This window comes from Chlamydotis macqueenii, chromosome 10 (assembly GCF_036417535.1).
Source record: "Chlamydotis macqueenii isolate bChlMac1 chromosome 10, bChlMac1.mat, whole genome shotgun sequence".
Taxonomy (NCBI): domain Eukaryota; kingdom Metazoa; phylum Chordata; class Aves; order Otidiformes; family Otididae; genus Chlamydotis; species Chlamydotis macqueenii.
Window position 1 is genome coordinate 2051613 of NC_141565.1, and position 26048 is coordinate 2077660.

General features: G+C 40.3%; 1 protein-coding gene across 1 annotated transcript; it reads left to right on the top strand.

The window, feature by feature from the left end:
* Positions 1 to 246: 246 nt before the first annotated feature.
* RAB43 (RAB43, member RAS oncogene family) lies at positions 247 to 17007 on the top strand. Its single transcript, XM_086755208.1, has 3 exons — positions 247 to 504; positions 9754 to 9937; positions 10816 to 17007. The coding sequence occupies exons 1-3, from the start codon at positions 283 to 285 to the stop codon at positions 11067 to 11069; spliced, it is 660 nt and encodes a 219-aa protein (XP_086611334.1). The 5' UTR covers positions 247 to 282; the 3' UTR covers positions 11070 to 17007.
* The last annotated feature ends 9041 nt before the right edge of the window (positions 17008 to 26048 follow it).

Here is a 26048-nt window from a genome sequence, read left to right on the forward strand (position 1 = left end):
ACCGCGGGTCGAGCAGGCTACGCCAGCGCCAGCCCACCGGCGGGAGCCCGCAGACACCCGGGTGCCCCCCGGGCCGCCGCCAAGGCAGGCGCGGTTCCTCCACACAGCACCCAAGCCCGCGCTCGGTCCCCCACCCCGTTACTACCCCCGCAGCGGGCGGGGAGGCGCGGGAGGCGGCGGCCAGGGCCGGGGCGGGGAGAGGGGGTGGGCCCGGCGCGGCGGGCGCTGCGCAGAGCCCGGCTCCGCTGGGCGGCGGGCGGAAGGCCGGTGGGCGGCAGCGCCATGCCCGGCTCGGCAACGCCAGGGGCGGCAGGGGGGCCCGGCCCCGACTCGGAGGAGAGCTATGACTTCCTCTTCAAGCTGGTGCTGATCGGGGACGCCAGCGTGGGCAAGACCTGCCTCGTGCAGCGCTTCAAAACCGGGGCCTTCGCCGAGCGCCAGGGCAGCACCATCGGCGTGGATTTCACCATGAAGAGCCTGGAGATCCAGGGCAAGCGGGTGAAGGTGAGCGGAACGCCGCCCCGGCCCCCCGTCCCCCGCGGCTCCGGTTGCGGGGCAGGCGAGGAGCTGCGGCTCGGCTGGCGGCCCAGCACAGCCGCCGAAATGCCGGCGAGGCCGCCCGGGAGGTGGAGGAGGAGGCTGGCGGCGAGCGGTGCCGCCCGTCCGGGGTGCCCCGCCCCAGGGCAGCTGCCGCGGCCCGCCGGGGACTCGGCCGTGGGCTGCTGCTGCGCTCGGGGCAGGGCTGCCCGGCGCCGCTGCCGCCTTCCCGGGCGAGGAGGGACCGGGACAGGACATTCCCCCAGCGGAACTATGCGGGCTCTCGGTGGCAGATTCCCTACAACGGACTGGGCCTCCGACTGCAGAAGCATGATCCAACGGGAGGGGAAAAAAGGCTTAGAGCACCTGTAGTTCATAGGGGGCTGCGTAAATCCCTTCACCAGCCCCCTCCAGAATGGAGCCATATAACTATCCTTGCTTATCGACAGCGGGCCTAAAAAGAACTTAATGCAGTCACTGCCTGGGAAAGATCACGAACTGTAAAGCTTTTGGAGGCACAGAAACACGGTAATTGTGGTTGAATTTTGGTCTGTGTTTAGCAAAGCAGGTGTCAAACTCCTCTATTGTCTTTTTCTTATAAATTAACTTTGGTGAGCAGAATATTAAGCAGATAAAGTTGCAGAAAACAGAAGGAATGAAGGCTCACATTTTCTAGGAAGGGAGGGGGGTTAGAGGTTCCACTCGTAGCAGAGGTGTTTATTTCCTTGGTAGTATTACACCTCTTCCTATCATGTATAGCTGGGGTTAGCAGTTGGAAAGGAAACTCATATTTTCTGTTTGTGCTGCGAGTGCCTTTTCTGTGCTTTGTAGCAAGTGAGCTGTTAGAAGTGGGGTTTCTCCTTTCAGATAGAAACCTGGCTCCATTGAAATGCCAGGCACAGAAAAAAGTGACAAACGCATCTGTTCCTGGTGCCAGGGGTCTCAGCTGGATTTCAGGATTAGTGGAGGACTAGCCCAGGAAAGAACCCAAACTTCCTAGGTGTCAGTACTTCATGTTGTCAGTACTTACACCTGAATGTTCCTGTATTATTAGTCAGTCTGTAACAAAACCTGTGGATTATTTCCAAGTATTTAACAAAAAAAAAAAAGGTAAAAAAATGCAAGCTCTTGAGGCTTTCTTTTTCCTCAGACGGCTCTGTACATCCACGTAGGAAAAAAAAAATAGGGATGCAGAAATTGAAGAAGAGTGTTTTAACCATTACTTTAGGCAAATTAATCCAACTTTGTTGCTGATTTACCTTACAGGCATTTTTGTTAGCTGCTGAGTCAGGGACACAGCTAGAATATCAAAACAGTTGCTTGGAGGGGTTTTTTGTTTGGTCTGTTAAGGTGTGGGTTGCATGTGAAGTTTAAATTCCAATTGGACTGAGATTTCAGAGCAGTCTAATGTGGGTAGGTTTGTTCAGCATGCTACAGGAAACAAAATGAGGAGGCATGTCATTATGCTTTTGTGAGCTCCCTTATAATGTAGGCAAGTAGATGTATGTATCTTGCACATTTTACAAATGTAATTTTGGTGTAGTTCTAGTGATTCTAGGCGGAGCACTTCAGCTATCTGACTAGATAATTTCCTAACCCGTTAGTAAACAAGCCTGTACATGTGCTCTGCGAGAGATGCACTGTGTTTCTCATTGCTTCTGATACCCTCACGAGACATGCTTGTTTAAAAGAGTTTCACATGAATTGTTGATTGAGATGCCTCAAATCAAGAGATGTTCAGGACATGTTTAAAATAAAATTTGTTTGATATTACGGTGAATTGGACACTTATTTTGAGATTGAAACAAACATTTTAAGGTTGTGTTAGTGCCACTTTCTGTTTAAAACTTCAGATGTTGTTATTACAGTTACATAATGTTTCTGAACCATTTGGAGCCCAAGGATTTTAAGTCTCGCTTCCTTTTGATGAATTTTTGTTGGAGAAGGGAAAAGCAGCATGTTGTGATACTAAAGGTTCTGCAAATAACTTTTTTTTTTTTTTAAATGCAAGGCTTTTCTTGCATCTTAAAGCTATATTTTTTTCAAGAGTCTCAAACTGCTTCATCAGCTACTGGAGCTGACTAAATTTCATACATGGAGAGACGTTAGTGCTTGAGAAAGGAGCTATTCATGGACAGTCCCGGTAACTGAAGCTTCCTCTTTAGAAAGAAAACGGTAAAGGGCGGGTATCATAGGCTTCGCCAATATGTGCTAACCCTGATTTGCAGACATCTACCACTTCCAGAGAGGAAGAACATGTAAGCTTGTCTGTGCCATCCAGTCTTCTGTTTCTCTTCTTGTTCTTTCAGATCTCCAATTGCAATTTGAGGTATTGTCCAGTGGGATTATACAAGGCAGTTGCCTCTGGGAAAGGCTGTTGCGAGCCATGAGCTCCTGGAGGCATTGGAGCTAAAAGGCAGCCCTCGTGGCATGGAGCCAGGCAGGGATTTGGCATATCTAGCACACTGGGTTCTAATGGAACTTCAAAATCAAAGATACTTGTGATGACCACTTTGATTTTTATCACAAAGGCAAATTCTGACCAGCATATATCCAGAATTACTGCTCCCCCCCCCCAGCTTTATGAAATGTCTGCAGTCTATCTTCATTTAAAAAAAAAAAGCTCTAGTATATGCAGTTTAACTGGTTGAAATTGTGGCATACTACTCTCTATAAAATACATCCTTCCTGGCTGGCTAAATCCTAGAGTACAGACTGTAGTTCCCAAAAGTTCTGGTTGTTGACTTAATGCATAATGATTAAAGTCATATTGATAAAACGAATACTTGTTCTTTGAAGAATCTGGCAATAAGAACAAAAATGTTTTGTAACTGTTATGTCACTGTAAGAGAAGATATTTATAAAACGGTGGAACTAAGATTTTACATAATGATAGGCAAGGACATTCCTAAGTCCAAGTCCATGAATTGTGATTAGTAAGAACAAAATTCCTTTTATTTTTATGAATTTCCTCCTGTGAACTGATAAATTAATTGGGTATCTTTAATGTCTACTTTATGCTGTCATTTCATAGTGGTTTACATATACTGAATATTTTTTTCCTTTATGCCTCTCTTACTGTATCTTTCAGAAAGCAGCAGGAGAGCAGAACATTTGAAACAAACACATTCCTTTTTTAACAAATATTTCTTTATGTATCATTGCACTTTTTAAATTAAAAGCTTTTTCAGCCCATGTGATATCAAGATTCTTGGCTTTTATTCAGGCCTCATAGATGTAACTATAATCCTTTCAGAATGGCCCAAAATGTAATGTGTCACTGTCTGACCAAATGGCAAGTAATACAAAATAATGACTTGGTAACTGTCTTGTCTCCTGACTGTGGTATTTAATAATGTTGCTAAACAAAGACAAACTAAGCTATTGGTTATTAACGGAAGCAGTATTCTTTGATATCCAGAGGAAAGCGTAGCTCTCTTCTCTGTCAATCACTTTGCTACTTTGACGCTCATAATGCTAGAACAAACAAGAATGCTGCATTCCCAGCAAACAGGGATTCCTCATTCTCTGAAAATTTTCTAGGGAAATAATTGAATGGAGCAGTGTATCCTAACTGTTCTGTGTATGGATATAACTTTAAATTGCAATACATTGCCATACAGGTGTTACTTTTGTTGCTTTTGGCAAAAACTGTACAGATTAAGATGCAAGATGGCTTCAGTAAGGCTTTTTGGGAGCAAGTGTTGTGATTTGCTAGTGTACAGAAATGTATATTATTGTTTGCCTTCTGAGATGACAGGACTTAGACACAGTCAGTCAATTAAGAATCATTTAGCACAGTCTTTGCATCCATCATTTCACTACAAGGGAATTTCATGAAGTTGCTATATTTTGAAGAATTCACAGCACAAAAGTGACATTCTACCTTGGTAAAGGTATCAGCTATAGGATGTACTTAGTTATCATTAATGCTGCTTCACAGCAGAAGTAAACCTGAACTCCTGTGATACTTTAGAGGAATCAGGAAAGTACTTACTAAATTATGTAGGAAGTAAGGGAGGGAGAAATCTAATGTGTCTTGAGGCCATTTGTTAAGCGTAAACCTTTGATAAACAATATGTTTATCAATGTAAGAAGAATCCACCTCAAACTATTTGATAATACTCATTTACTATGCTCTTTGGTCAACCTGTCACTCATAATTTTCAATGCTTTGTCTTTTTCTGTAGTTGAAACTCTGCTTTCCTTAAGCCTAATCAGACATCCCAGAATAAGCTTCCAGAGACTCAGCATAAATTTTACCACCTTCTGTTTCCTCTTTACATCAAGTTGAAACATTCCTTATTTCAGTTTTTCTCTGGTGTCTCTCATCTTCCCATCACGTGCCACTGCGAAGAGCCTGGCTCAGTCATCTTAATAAACTCCTTATACGTCCTGGACAGCAGCTAGCAGGTCATCTCAGACCCCTCTCCCATGGTGAACCAGCCTGTTTCTCTCAGACTCTTCTCACAGGGTATGTACCCTAATTACCTGACCATCTTGATGGCCCTCCACTGAACTTGCTCCAGTTCTTCACTGTCTTTCTTGTCTGGGACGCCCAAAACTGGACACTGTATTTTAGCTGGAATCTAGTAAGTGCCAAATAAAGGGGAATAATCACCTCCCTTGACCTACTGGCTTCATTCCTGTCAATACAGCTCAGGGTGCTGCCAGGACATGCTGCTGGCTCCCACTGAGCTTGCTGACTGCAAAGACCCCCAGGGCCTTTTCAGCACAGCTGCTCCCCAGCCAGTCAAACCCCAGCCTGCATCCTTGCAAGGGGTGAATGACATATACTCCTTCCCAACAGAAGAAGATGAAAAAGCAAATATGAAAAGACGTTCAAGACTTTGTACTTGTGGAAAGCTCCAATTCTACTATGACTGTATGGAGTCATGAAAAATCTTACAGGAGTTCATAGCTGGTTTAGCACTTCGCTGTTCCGTACCAGCCAGTGTGAATGACTCTGCTGTCCAAAAATTTCAAAGCTAAAAGCAGCCTTTTTAAGTAAATGGGCATTCAGTAGTGAAACGATTAGCACAAGAAAGGTGTCGCCCTGTTTTTGTTCACTTAGGGTATTCTGTCATATTCCTTCTGAACAATGAGTATTTATTCTCTGTTCTTTATTCTGTCCTCATTTGTTACTAGAGATGGTCCCCCTGAAGGCCTGCCACCAATCTCTTATTTCATAGATGTTTTTTCTTAGTATCCTCAGATGAATTTAACACAATTCTCCAGCAATCCCAACTTCTCTCCATCTTTCTTACGGCAAAATTGCTGTCAAAGTAATTAAAAAATCAGGAATTGCTTAAAAAGGTTACTGAGTGACAGACATGGCTTGCATCACATCATTTATGAAGCTGAAGCACTTAAGGAAATAAATAATTAAGAACTGTGTCATGTACGTGATATACAATACAAAAGAATATATGATCAAATCTTCTTTTTGTAACCTGTGGCTAGTACGGTTCATTTGATATTTTGATTTTAACGTCTAACTTACATTGACGGGCTTTTAAATGAGAAATAATAAGACTAATTTTTTTTTTTCCAAGGAATTTGCAATTGTTATTTCTTGTCAAGAGTTACATAGTTGTAAGTATAGTTTAACAGAGAAACTATATAAAATTTTTACTATAAAATGGTGGTTTTAAGTTACAGTTGTGATTGGTATTCATATATAGTTGTCATGTTTCTTTTTCAACAAAATTGTCTGAAATGTATCTCTGTACACCTACTGGAGAAAACAGTGTTTACTTAGGATCAGATCTAGTATTTTTTTAAGGACCTAATTTTTTTTAATCATGTGAGACTTATTCATGCTGTACATAAATATTTTTCTTAGAATTTTCTAAAGATGCTTTCAAGCCAATTACCTATTTAAAGGAAGATGTATTCCTAAAGGCAAGACATAGCTTATCCAGTTCATAACACTTGCATATTCTATGTGTGTCTGTATCACATGTTTTTAATGACTTAAAATAAGACAGTTATGAAAACTTCAGGCGATGTGACAGGCCAGGTTTTCAAGCTTCCAAATTATAAGGAGTGAGTTACTATCAGCCCCCCAGAAAACACCTCTGCACACTGAGCACGCTGGAAGGGAGGCTGATCCTTGCTAGCTGAAGCTGCCCTCTCTGCATAGGTCTGTCAGAGGAGACTGAACAAGGACTCCTTGCTCAGCTTCAGGTGAGGTTATTGGATCGGTTCACACCCACCTTCAGCAACCAGGTAAACTGAAGGGGCACATACACGATTGACTCAAGACAACTTTGCTATTACTCTAAAGGATCCCCACACCAGTCCGCATGCTTTCAGTACCATGTGGCTGTGTAATTAGTGTTAACCCTTCAAACAAAAGGAAGTTACAGCAGCGAATTAAGCTATATGGTGAATCAGATTAACAGGTGCTAGTTTCAATGCAGAGAAAGGGCAAGGATAGGCAGCTGGGATGGCAAGTCTTTGATGACAGTATGGTCTTAGTTTAGCTTAAAGAAGTCAAACCATGGCCTTCTTTGACTTTCCCTGAAACAAAGAGTGAGGACTCACCTGGCTCCTTCTGCCAGCAGAAGCAACAGAAACAGTGACACACAGGTGTTTCAGTTGATATGTATGTGTGCAAAGAAAGTATCTGCTTATGGGTCTAATACATACTGCAGTCTCAGCAATGAAAGCAAAACCACAACAAACTGAAGATGATGTAAAAAGCTGAATGATTCACAGTCCTTACACAAAAGGAGTGACAAGTAGGGGAGCAGAGCTTCAAATGTCTGAGAGCGTACCTGGAGGGCATGCGCTGGGAGGAAGACTGCTGTGTGAGCTCCTGAGAAGGTGAAACCTGTGGTCTGTGCTGTTCCCAGCAGGAGACTCGGGGCTTCAGTACATTCAGTCCTGTGAACACACAGACATAAACACATGAGGAAAAAATGTGTAGGGGTGCTGTGAGATCTTGCTGGTGACATCTGGAGGCTATTCTATTGAAAGGCTGTGGAAACTGGGGAGGACCATAGAAAGGAAAATATCATATCCTTATTCAGAAAGGGCAAGAAATCCTGAGAACTACAGGCTGGTCAGGCTCATTTTGGTCCCTGGGAAAATCATGGAACAGTTCTTCCTGGAAGAGTAACAATTGGACTTGATGATGTTAGTCTTTTCCAACCTAAACAATTCTATTATTCTATTCTAATTAAGTTTTGACCCCCACTTTGAGCAGGCAGTTGGCTTTGTCACATTCCTGAATCTGTCCTAACTTCATTCTGTGATTCTATGGAATGTACTTATACAGAGGTTTTAAAAATCCAGTATACAAGGCCTAAGACTGGCTTGCTCAGTCACTCTGCAAGTAAATAACGTTTATTTATACTACGTGAAAAGCATAAGCTAAAACAAATGCAGTTTGTTTTTTTTTCTTTTTCTAATTTAAAGAGTTTATAATTTTTCTGTACACACAGAATCTCTGACCTCTCCCAAGAGTCAGGTATTCATCATTAGCCTTGTTTTGCACTTGACCTTATCACATATTGAGATTTAAAACTACATAACAGACACAAAGGTCTAGTGGGAGACTTGAGTACGGAGAACATCATACATAAACCTGCCATGAACTTCCTTGTCTCTAGTTAATTGTCTGTTGACTGCTCTAAATCATTATCTGTTCCATTAATAATCATTGCTTTGAGGTTTTCTGAGTCCATTACAGTCCCTTCCCCTTCTCTGAGAAAACTCTTGCCAGGACTGAGAAGTACTTTTTCATTAGATTGATTCCTTTTAAGCTGTATATCACTTGGGATCTTAACGCTTAATTAGCACAGGAAAGTGATCTGATCAGTATAGCCTTTCTGAAAGTGAAAGTTTCTGCTCAAACATGCAGCAGTCAGAAGACAGAAACAAAACACTAATGTGCAAAAGAAATAAATGGAAAAAATTATTCCATGTTATTTGGTACAAAACATCACTGGCAAATCATGTTAAGTTGTTGTCAGCCCTTTAAAATGAAGGAGTTCAGAGAGAGGGGAACTAATAAGGAACAGGTCCACAATTTGGGGAGATTAAAAAACTCAGGAGTATTTGCTTATGTCCTGTCTCAGTTAAGAGGAGATGCAGAATATAAGGAATGGTGCAAAAAGACAAGCAGTGGTCTCTCATTTATCATTTGGGGATAGAGAAGCGAAAGTGCCACAGAAAGACACAAAATACAAAACTTATAAAACAAAATACTTTGGTTTAATTGCTACTATATATTGAAGCCAAGACTTTAATCCTTTTTTGAATTTGTCAGAGATTTATACAGAGAATGAGAGGATTCACAGTCACTTTACTTAAAAGCTCCTTGAATATAACCTGTCACATTCCAGGACATTAGACAACCTATAAAACAAGAGGATTTTAAAAGACACTTTCCCTATGAGGCAGGATGGTTCATCAGCCCGGAGTTATTTGGCTTCTTCCTCTGGAACATCTAGTGCTGGGAAGTCAAACCGTGACACTAAACTCGTAGTTCTTATGCTGCTGGATTTAGGCACAAGTATGTAACTAAGCATTTCTTCTTTCTGCCCGGATATAATGTCTGTTCTACCACCTAAAAAAGGACAGGTGACTAGAGTGACTACATCTTTGACTGACTATTGAAACCTAGAATTGCTGGTATTTCTTCTATACATTCTTATATTCTATATATTTTAATTGTCTCTTATTTCCTTATAAGACAGCATCAGTGCTCTCACATGATACAGCAACATCCTGCTCCAGTTGTTACTGCCCCTGTAGCAGAACTGGCAAAGCCATGCCAGTACCTCAGACAATATACCAGTGAAAACCCACTTGTAGTTTCAGTGACGCACCAGATGAACTGCAGTGGCTTGGCTCTGGGCTCACATCTTGTTTTGCTAACTCTGCTAGAGCAGGAGGCAAAGGGGTAGAGCTGGACACACAAAAGTGATAATCTCAGAATCTGCTACAGAAGGATGCATCCGAGCTCACCTGTAGGCACCTAGAGTGTCTCAATTGATACAAATATAAACTTGAACAGCCAAGTGTGAAAAGGTTCTTCAGTGTATGCGATTATCCTTAAATCGCAAACAAAGGACTAGAAAAATGTGATGCTAGAATGTGTTACATGTAAGGGAGATTTATAACAAGGCTATTGAATCAAGTTCTATCTTTTGATTCAGGAAAGCTTGCTGGCCAGTGTCTCACTGTGCGCTTTGTTTTATTTAGTTGCAGATCTGGGACACAGCTGGCCAGGAGAGATTCCGAACTATCACACAGAGTTACTATCGCAGCGCCAATGGAGCAATCCTAGCCTACGATATCAGCAAGAGAGGCTCTTTCCTGTCCATTCCTCGCTGGATCGAGGATGTGAGAAAGTATGCTGGTTCCAACATAGTACAACTACTGATTGGTGAGTTAAAGATATTAATAGCAAGCGCTACAGGTTACTGTACAATGTAATTAGTTGCAAGACTTGTTTAAGATGGTTAAAAGTTTTATTTTTGGTTGAAGTTAAGATGCATGTAACAGATCTGATTAGAAATTTTCCCAAATTTTTTTTAATTAGAAAGTGCTGATTAATCAAAACAGAAACATTTTGCTTTGATTAACTTCTGTTAATCTGCTTCTCACTTAATGGAGAACTGAGCACCTGAGATTCTCAGGTTCAGAGGCACAGCTGCTGGGAAGCTGTGCTCATGGTAAGGACCGTAAGGTTTCCAGAGCCCAAAGAAGTTCCATTATATCAAGCTGATGTGTTTTGGTGAACTGCAACGCTAACATACTTCAGCAGTCGGGGGATTTCAGAAGGACTTTGGGGCACTCAGGGTTTGTCAGTTCTCTGTTACAAGTTCTGCTTCCCAGCCCGATGTTTCTGACTCAAGATGTGGCTCTCGCGGCCTGCAGACCTGCTAATACGATGCCAGTACTACTCTAGAATCCCCTAGGAACCAGCAGACTGCTGTTATTTTCACAAAATGGTTTTAGCTTTCATTTCTAGTCCATTTTTCTTTTAAGGTCTACAGCCACCACTATGCAGTTACTGACTTTCTGTTCTCTATATGAAGCACAGAGAAATACAGGTTGGAAGGGGCTCAGGAGATTGTCTAGTCCAACCTCCTGTTCAAAGCAAGGCCAATGTCAGGTTGGTCAGAGCCTTTTCAGTCAAATTTTTAAAATCTCCAAGAATGGAAATTCTGTAGCTTCTCTGGGCAACCTGAGAACCTCCTGCTAAATACTCAATCTGACATAAATAGTAATTATAAATTACTTTGTTTCTTTCTCTTCCAGGAAACAAGTCTGACCTAAGTGACCTTCGAGAGGTTCAGCTGGAAGAAGCTCAGAGTCTGGCTGAACAGTATGATAATATCATCTGTGCCATAGAGACCTCTGCGAAAGACTCCAGCAACGTGGAGGAGGCTTTTGTGAAGATGGCTACAGAGCTCATGATGAGGCATGGAGGCCCTATGTTCAGTGAGAAGAATACTAACAGCATCAAGCTTGACAGCAAAGACGTTGTCGAAGGCTGGGGGTGTGGTTGCTGATATGAGCTAGGCGATATCCCTGACTTTACTGGAATTTAGATGGTGCTTCACCCTAATGCTGAGTAGCACAGTAGCCATATTCTCCTCCTCCTGTGAAACCAGCAATTTTGTAGAAGTTAGACACAATCCTGTTTGCTTTGGTCCCTTTATTTTTTAAAAGGGACTCTTGAGAGGTTAGTCCTAAAGTCAAGCCCTCTGAAAAACTTACTCAACATTTGTTCCCACCATTTCCTTTTCTGTAACCTTCATACAAGTTACGAAAGTGGAAGAAACAACTTTGAACTGGTGATGTGGGGTGGGGAGACAGATGGTTGGGGAAGAGATGAATGCACACCCAAAGTTCTGAAGCATTTAGCATGGGACTGTTGGCAAAGGAGGTAACTTTTGGAACAGGCAGTCTTGACAGTGTGTCTTTAAATCCTCAGCACCCCACCAATGACCAGAAAGTGACAGTACCTTTGATAAAGGTATTTCAAGTGTCAGAATACCCAGCATTTTGATTACAGGACCAAATAGCAGTCACCTGTCCTGGGGCATATGGATTGCTAGTTAGTGTTGGAACACGCCCAGGTGGGAAAGCCTTCTCTCAGGTTTTGTTATAATTTTTTTAGGTTATCATTTTAACAAAAAGCAAAACCAGCCTGAGCAGTATCAAGTGACTTGCTGTCAAGCAGGACTGGACCAGTGTAGTTATTTTAAATACAGCCTTGAGGAGAGGGTAGATGCATTTAATTTGTCATTGTTTGCACAATGATAGCTCCCTCTTCCAATTGTGTATCATTGAGTTTTTGCCCTCAGGTCTCTTCATTTCATTCCGTAACTCAAGACCTGCACCACTGGAAACAGGAACTGGAGAAACTTTGAACTGACTGGTAGCCAAGATCTCCTGCCATAAGGTTAATGGTCATATACACGGTTAATTCTAGTCAAACATGTGACATTATGTTACCAGAGTGTTCACTGCTTAAGTGGCATAAGTGGATTTGGGTTTTGGTCTGAGTTTTTTTTAAACTATCTCTTTAAATACGATCTTGGCATATAATGGGAAAGAAGACCTCAGAATAGCTGAAAACTGCATGCATCGCAACTTGTTGGTTGTAAGAAACCAGCATATTTTTGAGTGATTCCCTCCCGACTTTGTACTCAACTGTTTTCCTCTCCCTATCACAAGCTGCCAATTGCTTTTAATTTCTTGAAAACACTCAGCAGGAAAATTATTTCATCGTTTATCAAAGGTCTACGTTGTTAAGTAAAATAGATTTTATAATTCAAGTACATATAGTCGTCTTTCAGATTCAGCACTGTATTTTATGTTGTAGATGCAGTAGTACTGATGGCAGCAGTCCTCTCTGGATTTAAACTCTCCAGCACCTTATAAAAGTGAATTTCCGAAGGGAGCAGAAGCAGGATTATTTTAAATTCTGCAAGTTAAAGCAAAGGAGTTCATAGGTGACAAGTAACTTTTGCAATCCTGATACTTTAAAGAGCTCATTTTCAGAAAGCAGCCACTTCCAAGTGAAGTCACTTGTCCCTTTTGAAAATCTTGATCAAAAAGGACCTGGATTAATTTGCTGCTAGGACTATACCGGTTTTTAGCCATTCAACATATCCAGTATCATGAAAATCAGGAAGATTTAAGAAAGGGCTAATGGATCCTAATTTCAATACTATTGATCTTCCTGCAGAAAATATTAAACCATTTTCTGGTCTTTCTGTTTTTTTAAACTATGAGGTAGACAATTGACGAGTTACATATGCTTTGTAGCCTGTTTGCTTTTAATCTAAGGGGTTAGTTGTAAAGTTTTATAGTTGAAATAAACCACACTGTGAGGGTGGTGAGGCAGTGGCCTAGGTTGCCCAGAGAAGGCGTTTATGTCCCATCCCTAGCAGTGTTCAGGGCCAGGTTGGACAGGGCTTAGTGACCTGGAATAGTGGAAGGTGTCCCTGCCCAGGGCAGGGAGGTTGGACTAGATGATATTTAAGGGCCCTTCCAATGCAAACCATTCCATGATTCTAAGAATGAAAGGGCCTTAAATTTTTCAATTAGTATAGTTTTCACAATTCTGATGTTTTATATGCAAGAGCAGGTTGAGCTGCAGTACTCGGTAGTATTTTTGGATAGTTTTCCAGGACATTCCCAACTCTCTTACATCCAAAGATAACGGACAATAAGTGTCCAGCCGTAGCTAGACAATGAAAACGAGAATTGTCCAAGCTCCTCTGGACTTGTTAGTGATTAGCAAACCCTGTATTCCGCTCTCAGGAGAAACTATGAAGACAGTCAAAGCTAAAACTCAGTCCTGATGACTGTTTTTTCTTCCTGGTTAAGATGATCTTTAAGATACAGAATACTAGCTAGCATTTGACTTTGTCATTACGTACTGTAGTTTACATCTGGAGGTCACAGTCCTGCATGCTTGAACACGGACCCTCAGATAAGCTCAGCCTCCCACTATTTTCAAGATTTAGTGCCAAATTATTTAAGCCATATTGATAAAAATTCACATGCATTTAATAACAGTATTGCTACTCCTCAGATTGTAATTGGTAGTTTACATAGTAACTAATCTTAAAACGGGAGCAAGATGTAAAATGATCATAAATCCTGCTTCCAGTGCAGTCAGTGACTGATTGTGTTTTTACAGTAGATGGAGAAACAAGGAAGTATTGATCCATTTCCTTAGTTTTGGTGTTTGTTTAGTAAACAAGTAGAATTAGACCAAGCACTATACTTTTCCTTACAATTTGCCCCCATATATCTCTTAAGCTAGTCATGAAGGTTGAGACTCTGTCTGCAGGTTAGTCTTTCAGTCAGAAAACATGAAATACAGTGTCAGTGACTTGTTCACTCTGTTTTCAAATGAGGCACCAATTCAGATTAGTTTCATTTTGCTGTAGCAAACTAAGACTATGTCTTTAACTAAGCTTTGTCATCTAACTGTTGGCTGGCTCTTCACTTGTTACAACATAGTAATACAAGTTTGCATGCCCTGCCTAAATGAACAAAAGGGAACAAAGAAATAGACTGAAGACCTGGGTTGGTTTCTTTTCAGATTAGTAGCAAATATGAATTACAGTGCTTGAGCTATCAGAAGTAAAAGGCTATTTCAATTTCCAAATCCCTTTGTCTATTAGTAATAGCATGATACTCACTAGACTGATAGCTTCTTGACCAAAAATAAACTAAATGGTAAATGTAACTTAGCTTTTCACTCCCTTTCTGGAGACTTCTATTAAATCTAATTCACACGCTTAGCTATGTTATTCAAGTATTAGAAAGACAGCCCTGTTGGCTTAATTCCATTAATCCTGTTGAAACCAAAAGGATACCTGGGTGAAGAGAGTAAGCAGCAATAAACTTGATGTTTACGGGTAAAAACCTGTTTCAAGTCTTAGGTTACAAATGTGCGCTGATGTACATCAAGTGAATGATTCAGTAGTGCATGATCAGAGTTCACAGGATAAACATTTGCCAAGAAACCTGTTTACTGGGAGTTGAACATTAACAAAACTATGGTGCAGTAATTGCTTTTAAGCAGCTCTCCTTGGCTAACCACGTATTTGCATTAGTATTTATAATTTATTTTTGGCAGTACCCAAAGTGTGCAAAATATTACAAAAACACAGAAGGGGACATTGATCCCTGCCTTGTAACACTTAAGAGTGGAATGCAGAGGCTAATACTGAAATGAAATCATCAGCAGAATGTGGTTCCCAGGAGCACGAGCACTGTAATCCTTTGTATTGATTTTGATTTAAGCTAATTTTATCTCATCTCCAGTTACTCATCCAGTCCAGCATCATGGATGGAACTTGTACAAATATTTATAATTATGTAAATATAATACCAAATAAATGTCAGCTCAGAAACCTGCTAACATTTGCTTTGCAAAACAATTTTTTTTTTAAATGAAAACACTTAAGAACAGAGGAAAAGTCTTAATGATTTTATCACTCTCACTGTACTGGAAAGCAGGTCACTTTTTTGGAGAGGAACTACAAAACTGAATGAAGCCCAGCTAATACTACATAGATTTCCAAGAACTTCATGAAAAAATTGAGCTCTTGCTCAGTTTTTTCTTTGCCTTTAAAGAAGATGATATTTGTGTGGAAAATAGAGCTGAGTCATGTGCAAGATACATGTGTTACTGCAGTAGTACATTACATTATGTATACACTTGCACAGTAGCACCCTTAAATAACATTAAAGCCATTCCTTGATTTACCCCAGTACTGTCCCACAAGATTTACACCTCCGTTATTTAATCTTAGTCCCAGCCAGTTGATCATTTGAATGCCTTTTGCCATCTCAGGCCAATCGCGAGGGAACTGGGAGGAAATAACATTATTAGTTTCTCTCCATGGGATTGTTTAACTCAATGTTATAATGAGAGTCTTTTTTAATGAAGATTAATTTACATGATATTTCATAAATAGAAATTGTTTCTCTTTACCTATCCTGCTTACAGCATGTATATATATTAACAGATGACTGAAATTTACCCTATTGCATTGTTTTGTGTAAACAGTGCTTGAGGAAAATGAAGTGAGAACAATATGTGTTTTGTGAAACTGAAAAATAAAGTTACTCTCCTTTTAGTATCTTCCAGCCTTGGAGAGTGCTCAGTTTAACCCCTGTCAGTCATTCTCTGTGGAGACTTCACAGAAACAAACCACCTTACAGGCAGAGAGTGCAACCAGTAAACAGGGAAAATCCAAAGAAATTGGAGTGAATATGTACTTTTTTGGGAGGAGGTAGACCTCACATAACTCGCTTTGCCCCGGTAGCTGATGATGACCATGTAGCTTGTTTTTCCACCCCTGTGGTACAAGAAGTGAGGCAATTAAAGAGGAATAGATCCAAGGACGTGCAGTTCTTGGTGGAATTGAAAGGAAATTAATCTCAAAGTTTAGGCTCATCACCCTAATCACTTAATTATCCTTTCTCAAATGATACTTGGTTGTATCATCAACTAAAAGACATTCTACATTTACAAAGTTGGCAATAAAAGATGCCTCATTTTTAACCCATGTAGATTCATAGTTACATTTCATTAAGTATTGTTAATAAACAATAGTTGTATGAAGTTGTGTGAAGTATAGTGACCTACAGAGCAGAGTCCTTTATAACTGGGCTGTGCTCAGTTCTGATAATTCTTTCCATGCTTTAAGAGACTTGTAGATTTGGGAAATACTGTCTCAGTTTCATTTTTTTTTAGTATATTCTGGTGCTGACCATCCCACTGAGATTTCAGTTACAGAACCAGCCTCCTGAGTCTTAGTTATTGCTAGCCAGTTAGCATTAGATTTTTTTTAACTCTCTTGAATTGGGTTATAGAGCTATTTGAAGCAGCAAAAATTCTCACATGGAAGCATTTAATTGCAATCCCCACTACGTACTTTAGAAAAAAAACCCCAAACTATTCCACAACTAGATGTTCTGACTTCCAGCACAAGTTTAGCCCTCTGCATCTTTTTTATCTTATCATTTTAGTTTACTTGGAAAAGAGCAGGGTTACAAAATCAAAACAAACAAACCAACACAAATGTTTGTTGTCCATTGAATTGTTGCCAGAGGTTAGATAAAAATAGCCAGCATACTCTCCTATCCTGCTCTTAGATAGCATTTTTAAAATATGACTGAAAAATGTTTAAATGCACTTCAAAAATAATTCTTTGAAGTGCAAAAGGGTTGTGATTTTTTAACTGTGTCTTTTTCAACAAGGGTTTCTATTACTTGAACACTGATAAAGGCAGTTACCTGTATTACATTCATAACTGAAGACCACTGTGTTAACAATTGTCTTGTTTTTCTGTATGAATCAGCAACCAGTGGAAAATAAGTGAACAGAGTGACTTCACAAGAATGAGAAAAGTCTGTTACTGAGTAACTGTCAGGGAAAATTTTCTGTTTAGACTGATTAAATGTGTTAGGTTTAATCACTGCTTACTCAGTTGAAAGAAAATACTTTCCTTCCCAAAGGTTAAACAATACACTATACAAATAGTTACGGGTTTTCCTGTTTGTTTTTTTTTGTACAACAGAAATGTTACTGCTGTCCATGCTGAACAGGAGTAGACTGCTAAACTAGTTAAGTGTATGGTACCAGAATAGTTTAACATTTGGGGAGCTGTTAAATTGCCTTAAAGCCGTATTTAGAACTTATTCCTTCTGTTAGGAGGTAAAAACAAAAAGTATGTCTCTCTCACCCAGGACACCATTTGAAAACCTTTAGAAGATCCAAGATTGTACATTGATAAAAATTTATTGAGGCTGTCTTTATAATTAAAAAAGTAACTTTCCATGTTTCGTTTGGAAGATTTTTTTTAGACTTAATTGAGTTATTTCCAATTCAATTATCCAACTAAACTGCTGACACTGACTTCTACTTTCTTTCAGCCTCAAATTTAACAGAAAACTGAGGATTAATCTTCCTATCACAAAGTGCTGAAGGGCCACCAGATAGACGATAACCAGCAGGTGTTTTGTCCTGTATATCAATCTCCTGCGACAGTTACTTAATATCTGTAATGTGTGTATGTAATGCACTGTACTCTGAAATCAATCAAGCCCAGCTTTGCGATCATTCATCCGAGTAGACAGTGTAAGTCAGGGTAAAGTACTAGGTAAGCACAGCAGCTTCACAAAGCTTGCTTCTGTTTGAGCCAGTTCTGTCTCAGGCTTACCTAGCCCATTCAAAATTTGCTATTACAGCTAAATTACTGTAAGTGAACTATTTTCATTTAATCATAAAACTAACATTAAAAAAATCCTACATTTATATCTGTTCATTTTAAAGCCTATACTAGGATACTAAGAACAGCAGTGACGTATTTTAAGCTTTCATAAGAACATATACCTTATCATTGACTATTCTGTAGGAGTTTAAACCTTAATTTCTCCATAAACTCACTCAGACGTCTTAAACTATGCACTATTCAAATGTAACAGCTACCTAAAAGGATCCAAGTTTCTGTAAATTTTAGCTTAGAGAAAGTACCTTACATATGACCGAAATTGTGGCAAGCTAGCAGTTACGATTTCTAATTGTTCGATCAACACAAGAAAACCTTATGACATAAAGATTATCTTCTCCAGGTAAAAAGAGAGGAAAACATTAAATGAAAGACTGTATTTCCTTAGAAATTTTAAGGCACCTGACCAGCACAATGTGTATGCTTCCAAAATCCAGTGTCTTTTCAGTAACCGCTAAGTAACCACTATTACAGTGCACTGTGCTGTAAAACATGCGATTATCAATTCCCTTTTTTTCTGCAATAAATTCTATAAGCAATATAGACTCATGTGAAGATGTGAGGGAGTGACTTTGGGTATCTAAACTATTGTATGGGGAAAAGGGATATGAAAGATTGTCCTTTGAATACAGCATGCAAACTTGTATTGACAATTTGAAGGTACTTTTAAAAAGTGAGTTAAGAGCTGAATTTTCAGAGACATGAAAGCCGCAGACAGATGCCTACCAATGTCTTCAAAAGCATCTAGTTACCATCGCAAAAGAGCACAAAACTTGTACGGAAGTAGTTTTGCACTAAAGGGAAATAGTTATCAGAAAAAAAAAAAAAAAACATTAATGTGAAGGGCAGAACATCCTGTTTATTTTGTATTCTTCATGTTCATTCCCTATCGCAACGCTATGCATTATTAAGCATTTTGCTCCTTTATAAATGGTATTAAGATAGATTATTCTAAGTGTGAAAAGCAGCCTGATACTTGACAAAATAAAATGCTATATACATTTTCTTCAGAGAGTGCTAATATTGATGAGGAGAGTGAGTTTGCTAATACAGTTTGGTGGTGTAAGATAAGGGATTCACCAGATGGAATTAAGTATTGGAATGGTGCTACATACACATACCGTTTCAAAACCAGGGGAAGCCAATGGATGAGATCAGACATAAAGTAGACACAGATATATACTGAGCAGAAGGTGAATTCAGTTATTCATAACAGTTTTTACAGATCTCTATTTTATAAGTCTGTAAGAAGAAATGCTAAGATTTTTGAAAGTCAGATATGCTCAGTGCTTTTCTCTCTTTTGTGCCTCACTGATAGCTGACAGATAGAAAACCCACAACTCCATACACTAGACAGCATTCAAGTGAGTCTGGCTCACAGACCTCTTGGGGAGAAAATAAAAATCTCTAATTCATATTGAATTAATTCACTGCATTCCAAATTTGTTTGAGGGGTTTGGATAACAATGTTAAAATTATTCTGTATTTTCTAGGACAAATCTGTTGGTGTTTTTCAAGGTTTCTTCAAGAGATGCAGGCTGTATGTTTCTAATCATCAGTAACTACTTTGCTTTAAACTTTCATATCACAATACTGACTAGATCATTTGGAATATGAGGAGACAAGGGAGCAAGCTTGCATACTGCAGTATTTTTTATATTTTATCTTCATCTATTTATGAATTTATTATGAAAAATATTTTTGAACATATGAAACCTGCTTTTTGTTGTGAATGTTAGCAAAGTAGTGGATACATTGTACTGTGTATCATTAAAAAGGTTTAATTAAAGTAAACATTTGGCAACTAATACTTTTGTTGCTATTTTATGCATGTACCTTGCTATAGTTTACCATGAGAAACAAAATCAAGATTTTAAGAAATTACGTGTCCTGTTCTGCAGTGCTGTATGGTCTTCTACTTTTCCACAAGATGCAATCTAAGGTACTCTTTACTAAACAAACGGTGCTTAACTCTTCCCCTTATTCCCTACAACTGCCCATCACTTACATAAATGCATGCACATTACATTGTTTCAAATTAGTAAGCTTTCCAACATAACTGGCCAGAAGATTCAGAACAAAAACTGAAGTCCTCAGTGTTGGATAAGTGCAAATAACTTTTTTTCAGTGCTTACAATTAAGTGTAAACAATGTAGTTACAACTGTACCTTCCTGAGGGAACATTTAGATCCTGGGTTTTATTTAACTGCTGTAAATTAAACAAAGCAACACCCCTTTCTTTTTGCTTGGCTCTCTAATTCTAAGATCAATAGATGGGCAAGCAGGTTTTTAAAACCTGCCTTTCTGATCAGCAGGAGCCCAATATTGAGTTACTTGATTCTGTATTCAGCGTATTACTTCAGTAAGAACCTCAGGTACCAAACCAGCAATCAGTAGTTTGCAACGAAATGATCATGCTCTAAAGCTGGTTCCTCAGAGTGCTAGGTATAGCTGAACACATTTGTTCCTTCTCTTATTCTTTACTACTGAAACTTTCTGGATGCAACTATACATGTCACCGCTGTGCGCAGTGCCCTAGAGAATCAGTGTAAGAGATAAATAATGCAAGTGTCATCCTTAACGTGTACCTACTCTTCGTAGCTACTGACCTTCATTTTTTTAATGTGCTTTCCATGTGTTCTGCACATCTGTAGTACAGTTTCTAATTCTGTGCAGGGGAAAAATACAAAAGGAAAAGGAAGTTGTGAATTCCAAGACTGTGATAAGAGACAAAATGTAACAGCTGAAACAAAACTAGGTTTCATAGCCCCTTCCCATGCCATCTTCCAAAGCACTATATGACATGCAGAACACACAACCCTGACTGACAAGGGAGCAAGATGTGGGGCCAGAATCTCCCCAGGACGCCCCTGTGCACCTTTGAAAACGTGAACAGGCTAAACTAGTCATAAAAGTTTATGCAGTGGGAAAAAAAAAACACACAGAAAAAAATCCCAAAACTCTGCTGATCTCTGCTGCCTCATCATATTTAAGTGTGTGTGGCAAATTAAAATACGTATCATTAACAAGTGTCTTTCAGTAACTTGAATTTATTTCAGAAAACAATCATGATAACTCTTTAGTTGGCTCATTGTAAGCACATACGACAAACAGTTTAAAGGGACAACTTAGTTGCATTTCTGGGAACCCTTTCTTGAATTCTCCAGGAAGTGAGAATAGTTTGGATACAGAAGGAGATCTACACACATCACAACCATTTTTCTTTTCTTATCAGTGAGGTAAACTGACCTTCGTTACGCAAAAAAAAAAAAAAAAAAAACATACCTGTATTTTTTTATAGTCTAAATTCACTGAATATTTTTTCTCCCCATCTCTGGTCCAGAGCTCAGCTGTTAAAATAGCAGAAAGCGTATTCACAGATACACTTCCATAAAACAAGACATGAGACCCAAGTCCTATTGAAAATCCATTTCTTATTCTGAGAAATATTCTTACCTTTACAACAGGTGCTGCTTCTGCTTCAGAAAGACATCAAGAGATAAACCTGCAGTAGACCTATCTGGGTGTTGAACTGTAAGACATGCTTAGGATGACCTTAGGTTCTGATACTGGATTCTGAGCTTGGCATACAAGACTAACAAAATGCAAGGAGGAGAACTTTTAATTAAGACCAGCTGAGTCTCAGGTGGTCTCAACGACACCAAGTAACCCCATCTGTGCTATTTTGAATAGGTACTGATTTATACACAGAAGTGACCACAGAAACACTCTTTTCTGAAACTTTCAACATGCAGGCTGTTTCAGTCAATGTTGAAAACAGGATATATTTCGTCACCTGAGAATTCATCCTTGTATAGACAAAACATTTTAATATAGATTGCATAAGATACGCAGTGATACTATACAATAAAGACTGTTCACACTCGTTTCTGTTCAAGTAACAGAACATACAAGCGCACCATTGAATTTTAAAGGAACACCTGTAATCCTGACTTCTCGCCTAAGACACTGAAGGAAAGAGATTTCTACCTCTTTCAGCCTTCTGTGCGTAGTGTTATTCAGGTCACTATTTCTATCTTCCTTTAAGCCCTGGTGAGACTAGGTGGGGGAATAAAATAGCTACGCTGCACTCGACATAACAACGTGGCATTCTTGCTTTTAACCAGCACACGGAAGACAGGGTATGTGGAAAGCTAAGTCAACCAAAGGTCTGGGCAAGTTCACGTCCTTTCAACTGCCTGTGTAATTAGTGTAATTTAAAGCAATATATACATGTACATTAATTTCAAACGTATGTGCACTTCATACAAAACCATATTAAATCATTACACAGGTGAATGTCCTGGTGCCACTACACGCAGATATTGTGCTTGGAGCTGCACTACAAACAATTCATTGACTCAACTGAGGTTAAATCCTAGCTGTTAGGAACAAAAAGAACTTACATTGGAAAAGTCACAGTTTAGCACAATGTTTCTGTGAATCCTTTTGTTAATATTCCTCCTCTCCCTCCATCACTTACAAACACTTTTTGAACAAGAAAAATCTGACAAAGAGCTGACATTGAAGTTCTGAAAATCTAGAGCTGAGAAAACATGGCTGTGGTACAATACCTGTCTCTCCATGAGTCCATCCACTGATGAAAAAAACCCTAAATGTTCCACAGCCTTTCAACTGTGCATCCTCACCACGTTTTACAGAAACAACCCTCACTGTGTCACTTCCATGCTACAGTTGCTTATTTTCTTGCTGAAGAAAGCCCAAATGTTTGTCAGTTTCACAAAGCACTTATACTCTAAACATAAAGCAAAACTGGGGAGTAAATGCCTCTTTCCCAGCAGCTGGGAGAGGTTTCAAGAGCAGCAAGCTCCAACTCATCTCTCAAACTCCTAAGGCACTGTTTCTTGGTCTCCGACAGGAAAAAATTACTAGAGAGGGACCCACACTTCGCACTTGTTTGAAACCAAGAAAGGGTGAGAATGAGAGGAAGCTAAAATTATTAACATTGTCTCCTATTTTTTAATAATTTTGACTTTTTGAGGGCCTGCCAAGCCTGTATTACCACTTACCAAGCTGGGGTTCAGTCCACAGAGATGGAGAACCTGAAATATCCTGAGCCTTGGAGAACTGCGTGTGGGCAATGATTTTGCATAGTATTACTTCGATTATACGGAAAAAAAAAAAAAAAAAAAAAAGATGCAAGAGAGGAACGAAGTACCCCAACTGCTCTCCCCGCCGTGCCCAGCACCTCCCCAAGCAGCCTGCCTGAGGTGCAACCAAGATGGCGGCGAGCGCCCCCCGCGGCGGCCGCCCGCAGGGGCCGAGGCGGGAAATCGGCCCGCCCTCGCCTGCACCTGGAGAGCTCCGCAACAAGGGGATTGCAGCAGAACTTCGCTCTGCCGAACTAAATACCGCTGAGAAACGCCTGTGACTCGCACTCATGCTATGAGGCTATTGAAAGGCGTGTGCCTCTTTGAAGAACAGTTTATCTGTGTAAAAACCAAAGATGACAAAACGATGTTCACATTCATGGGAGATAGGCCTGGACAACTACATTTTTTAAGCTTTTTAGGAGGCAAGCCACACTATCTTCTCAGAGAACCTGACACCAATTTGGAGATTAATTCTACTTTAAGCATGCCACTGTCTTCTGCCAAAAGAACAGGTTAATTCACCAAAATGGCAAATGAGCCCCCTGTCGTAGTTCAGCCCCGATCAGGACCAGACTACGCAGTCTCTCTCTCACTCCCTCCACCCTCCGAGAGAACAGGGAGAGAAAATATAAGGAAAAACGGCTCGAGGTTTGAGATAAGGACAGGGAGAAATCCTTAAAGTTACCGTCACGGGCAAAACAGACTCGACTTGGGGAAAACTATTCATTTATTACTACAAACAGCAGGATAATGAGACAGAGAACAAGATAACCTCCCCCCACCCCTCCCTCTTCCCAAGCTTAACATTATCTCTGCCACCTTCCCCTCCCGAGCGGCACAGGGGGAAGAGGGAACGGGGGTTGCAGTCAGTTCATCATACGTTGTTTTACGCTGCTGCTTCATGGTCGGGGGAAGAACTCCTGACATTCCTCCCCTGCTCCAGCGTGGGGTCCCACCCCTACACCACAGTCCTTTGTGAAACTGCTCCGGCGTGGGTCATCTCTTCCCTGGAGTACAGTCTCTCCAGAACGGCTGCCCCAGCGAGGCTTCCACGGGCCACAGCCGCCTTCAGGCATCCACCTCCCCTGGTATGGGTTCCTTCACGGACTCCAAGTGGATCTCTGCTCCTCCGTGGACCTCCATGGGCTGCAGGGGGACAACGTGCTCCACCCATGGTCGTCACCACAGGCTGCAGGGGAATCTTGGCCAGGAGCCGCATTACTCCTCCCCCTCACTTCCGAACTGACCTTGGCGTCTGCAGCCGTTCCTCACAACAGGCTGGTAGATGTCTCTCAGGATCTTTCTCATCTCCTCTCCACTTCTTGCAGCCAGGCCGGACCGAGTCGGGCCCAGTCGGCCACCTGGCGAGAGGCCAGAGGGTGAGGCCTGCAAGGCTCACGCCTCCCCCTCTGCGCCTCTGCCCCCGCTCAGCTTCTTCACATCTTCTCTTCTCTCTTTTTTTTCTGTTTTCCCCTTCTTAAATACGTTATGGCAGAGGCATTATCACGGAACATTCTGCTACCAATCGGCTCGGCCTTGGCCAGCAGCGGGTCTGCCCTAGGCCCAGCCGAGTCCACTGGACAAAGGGGAAACAACTTCCAGCAGTTTCCTACAGAAGCTGCCACCTTAGGCCCCCCTCACTAACAAAACCATGACACCCTTCAAAAACTACAGATGGTAGTGGAGAAGTGAACACAGGCCATGTGTGAAAGCAGACATCTTTGCACCACGAACAGCCCAGCCCAAAGCCATGTACGTTCTTCAGTATTCTTTTAGAACAGAAGACTGATTTCAGAAATGTATGATGTACTACTACTCCTTTAATTACATTCATGAGTATTCGAGTGTTGACATGATCAACTTAATTATAAAGGCAAGTATTTTTAATATCAAAGAGGAGATACCTGAAAATCTGTTTCTTAAAATATGTCTCTAATATTCCTCCAACTTTAGTTTAATTGAAAAAGGCTTCTAAAGAAAAACATGATACTGAAGACAGCACACGATTGGAGTTTAAAATACTGTTGATTTTGTATTAGCAATAAGAAGTATGGGATATATTTCTGAAAGGTTGTTTTTGACGGTTTGTATCAAGAATAAAAATACTATGCAAACAAAGGGCAAGTTCTACTTATAAGAAACTACAGCAAGATCCTCAGAAGTATTTTTAAAAGTTATTTCAGTGAGCTATTTCTGTACATCTTGATCACTTAGGTGTTTTAACAGTACATTTTAAACTTGAAAAAAGTAACATCCAGTAGCTTACCTATATTATGACTGAAATACACTGAACAGAATATGTGGGAAATACTGCATTGCAAAGAGCTGAAAACACATTAAAGAAGGTAAGTGAAAATCCAGGTAAGAGGACATCAAGGAAAAGAGAACAAAAGTTAAGGTCTTAGCCCTTTTCTTACCTAACATAATATTCAAGCATCTCACTCTTAGCTGAATATTTAGAAAGAACATTTTACTAAACTCATCTTTCCTTAAGAACTCTGGAAAAAAAAAAAAAAAGCACCTTTCCAGTACTAGAGATTGAGATTTCCTCCAAGGATTTTCACATCTTAGCTTGTTACTAACAAAGAATCAGTAAATTTTACTTTACAGTACCAGAGCAGGAAATGTTAGTAATGACACTGGTAACTCAGATGCAATGTTTTATAACACTTCTTTTCAAAAAAATCCTCATCTGTGCCACTTCCTGAGTGAGTAGAAGGCACAAAATTCAGACTCAGAAGTCTGTCGGTGTAGCATTTTCATCTGTTATGTTAAATAATAACATAATGAAAATGTCTTAATAAAAAGGTAAAGATGACAAATCTTTTGCTGGAATTCAGTATTGAGTAAAGCAGGTGCAATTGAAGGTTTGCCTGAGTCGCATACTAGCAGCTTGGCACAAATATTTACACCAGAAACATAAGTAGAAGTGTAAACTGGAGTGGGACTCCCTGAGAGAGGAATGCACATGCTTTTCTACTCCTTTTGCAAAATGTGAGGAGTTTGCTATACTACTAACACCAGGAATATTTCAGAATTCTAACAGCGGTGTAAGTGCTGAATGCACATAAACACTGGAACATGTCACTGAGGAAGCAGTTTACTTTCA

Excerpts from the sequence above, each read along its gene's own strand:
- RAB43 (XM_086755208.1), top strand. The coding sequence starts at position 283 with ATGCCCGGCTCGGCAACGCCAGGGGCGGCAGGGGGGCCCGGCCCCGAC. Across the intron at positions 505-9,753 it reads TCCAGGGCAAGCGGGTGAAG|TTGCAGATCTGGGACACAGC; the intron begins GTGAGCGGAACG and ends TGTTTTATTTAG. Across the intron at positions 9,938-10,815 it reads CATAGTACAACTACTGATTG|GAAACAAGTCTGACCTAAGT; the intron begins GTGAGTTAAAGA and ends TTTCTCTTCCAG.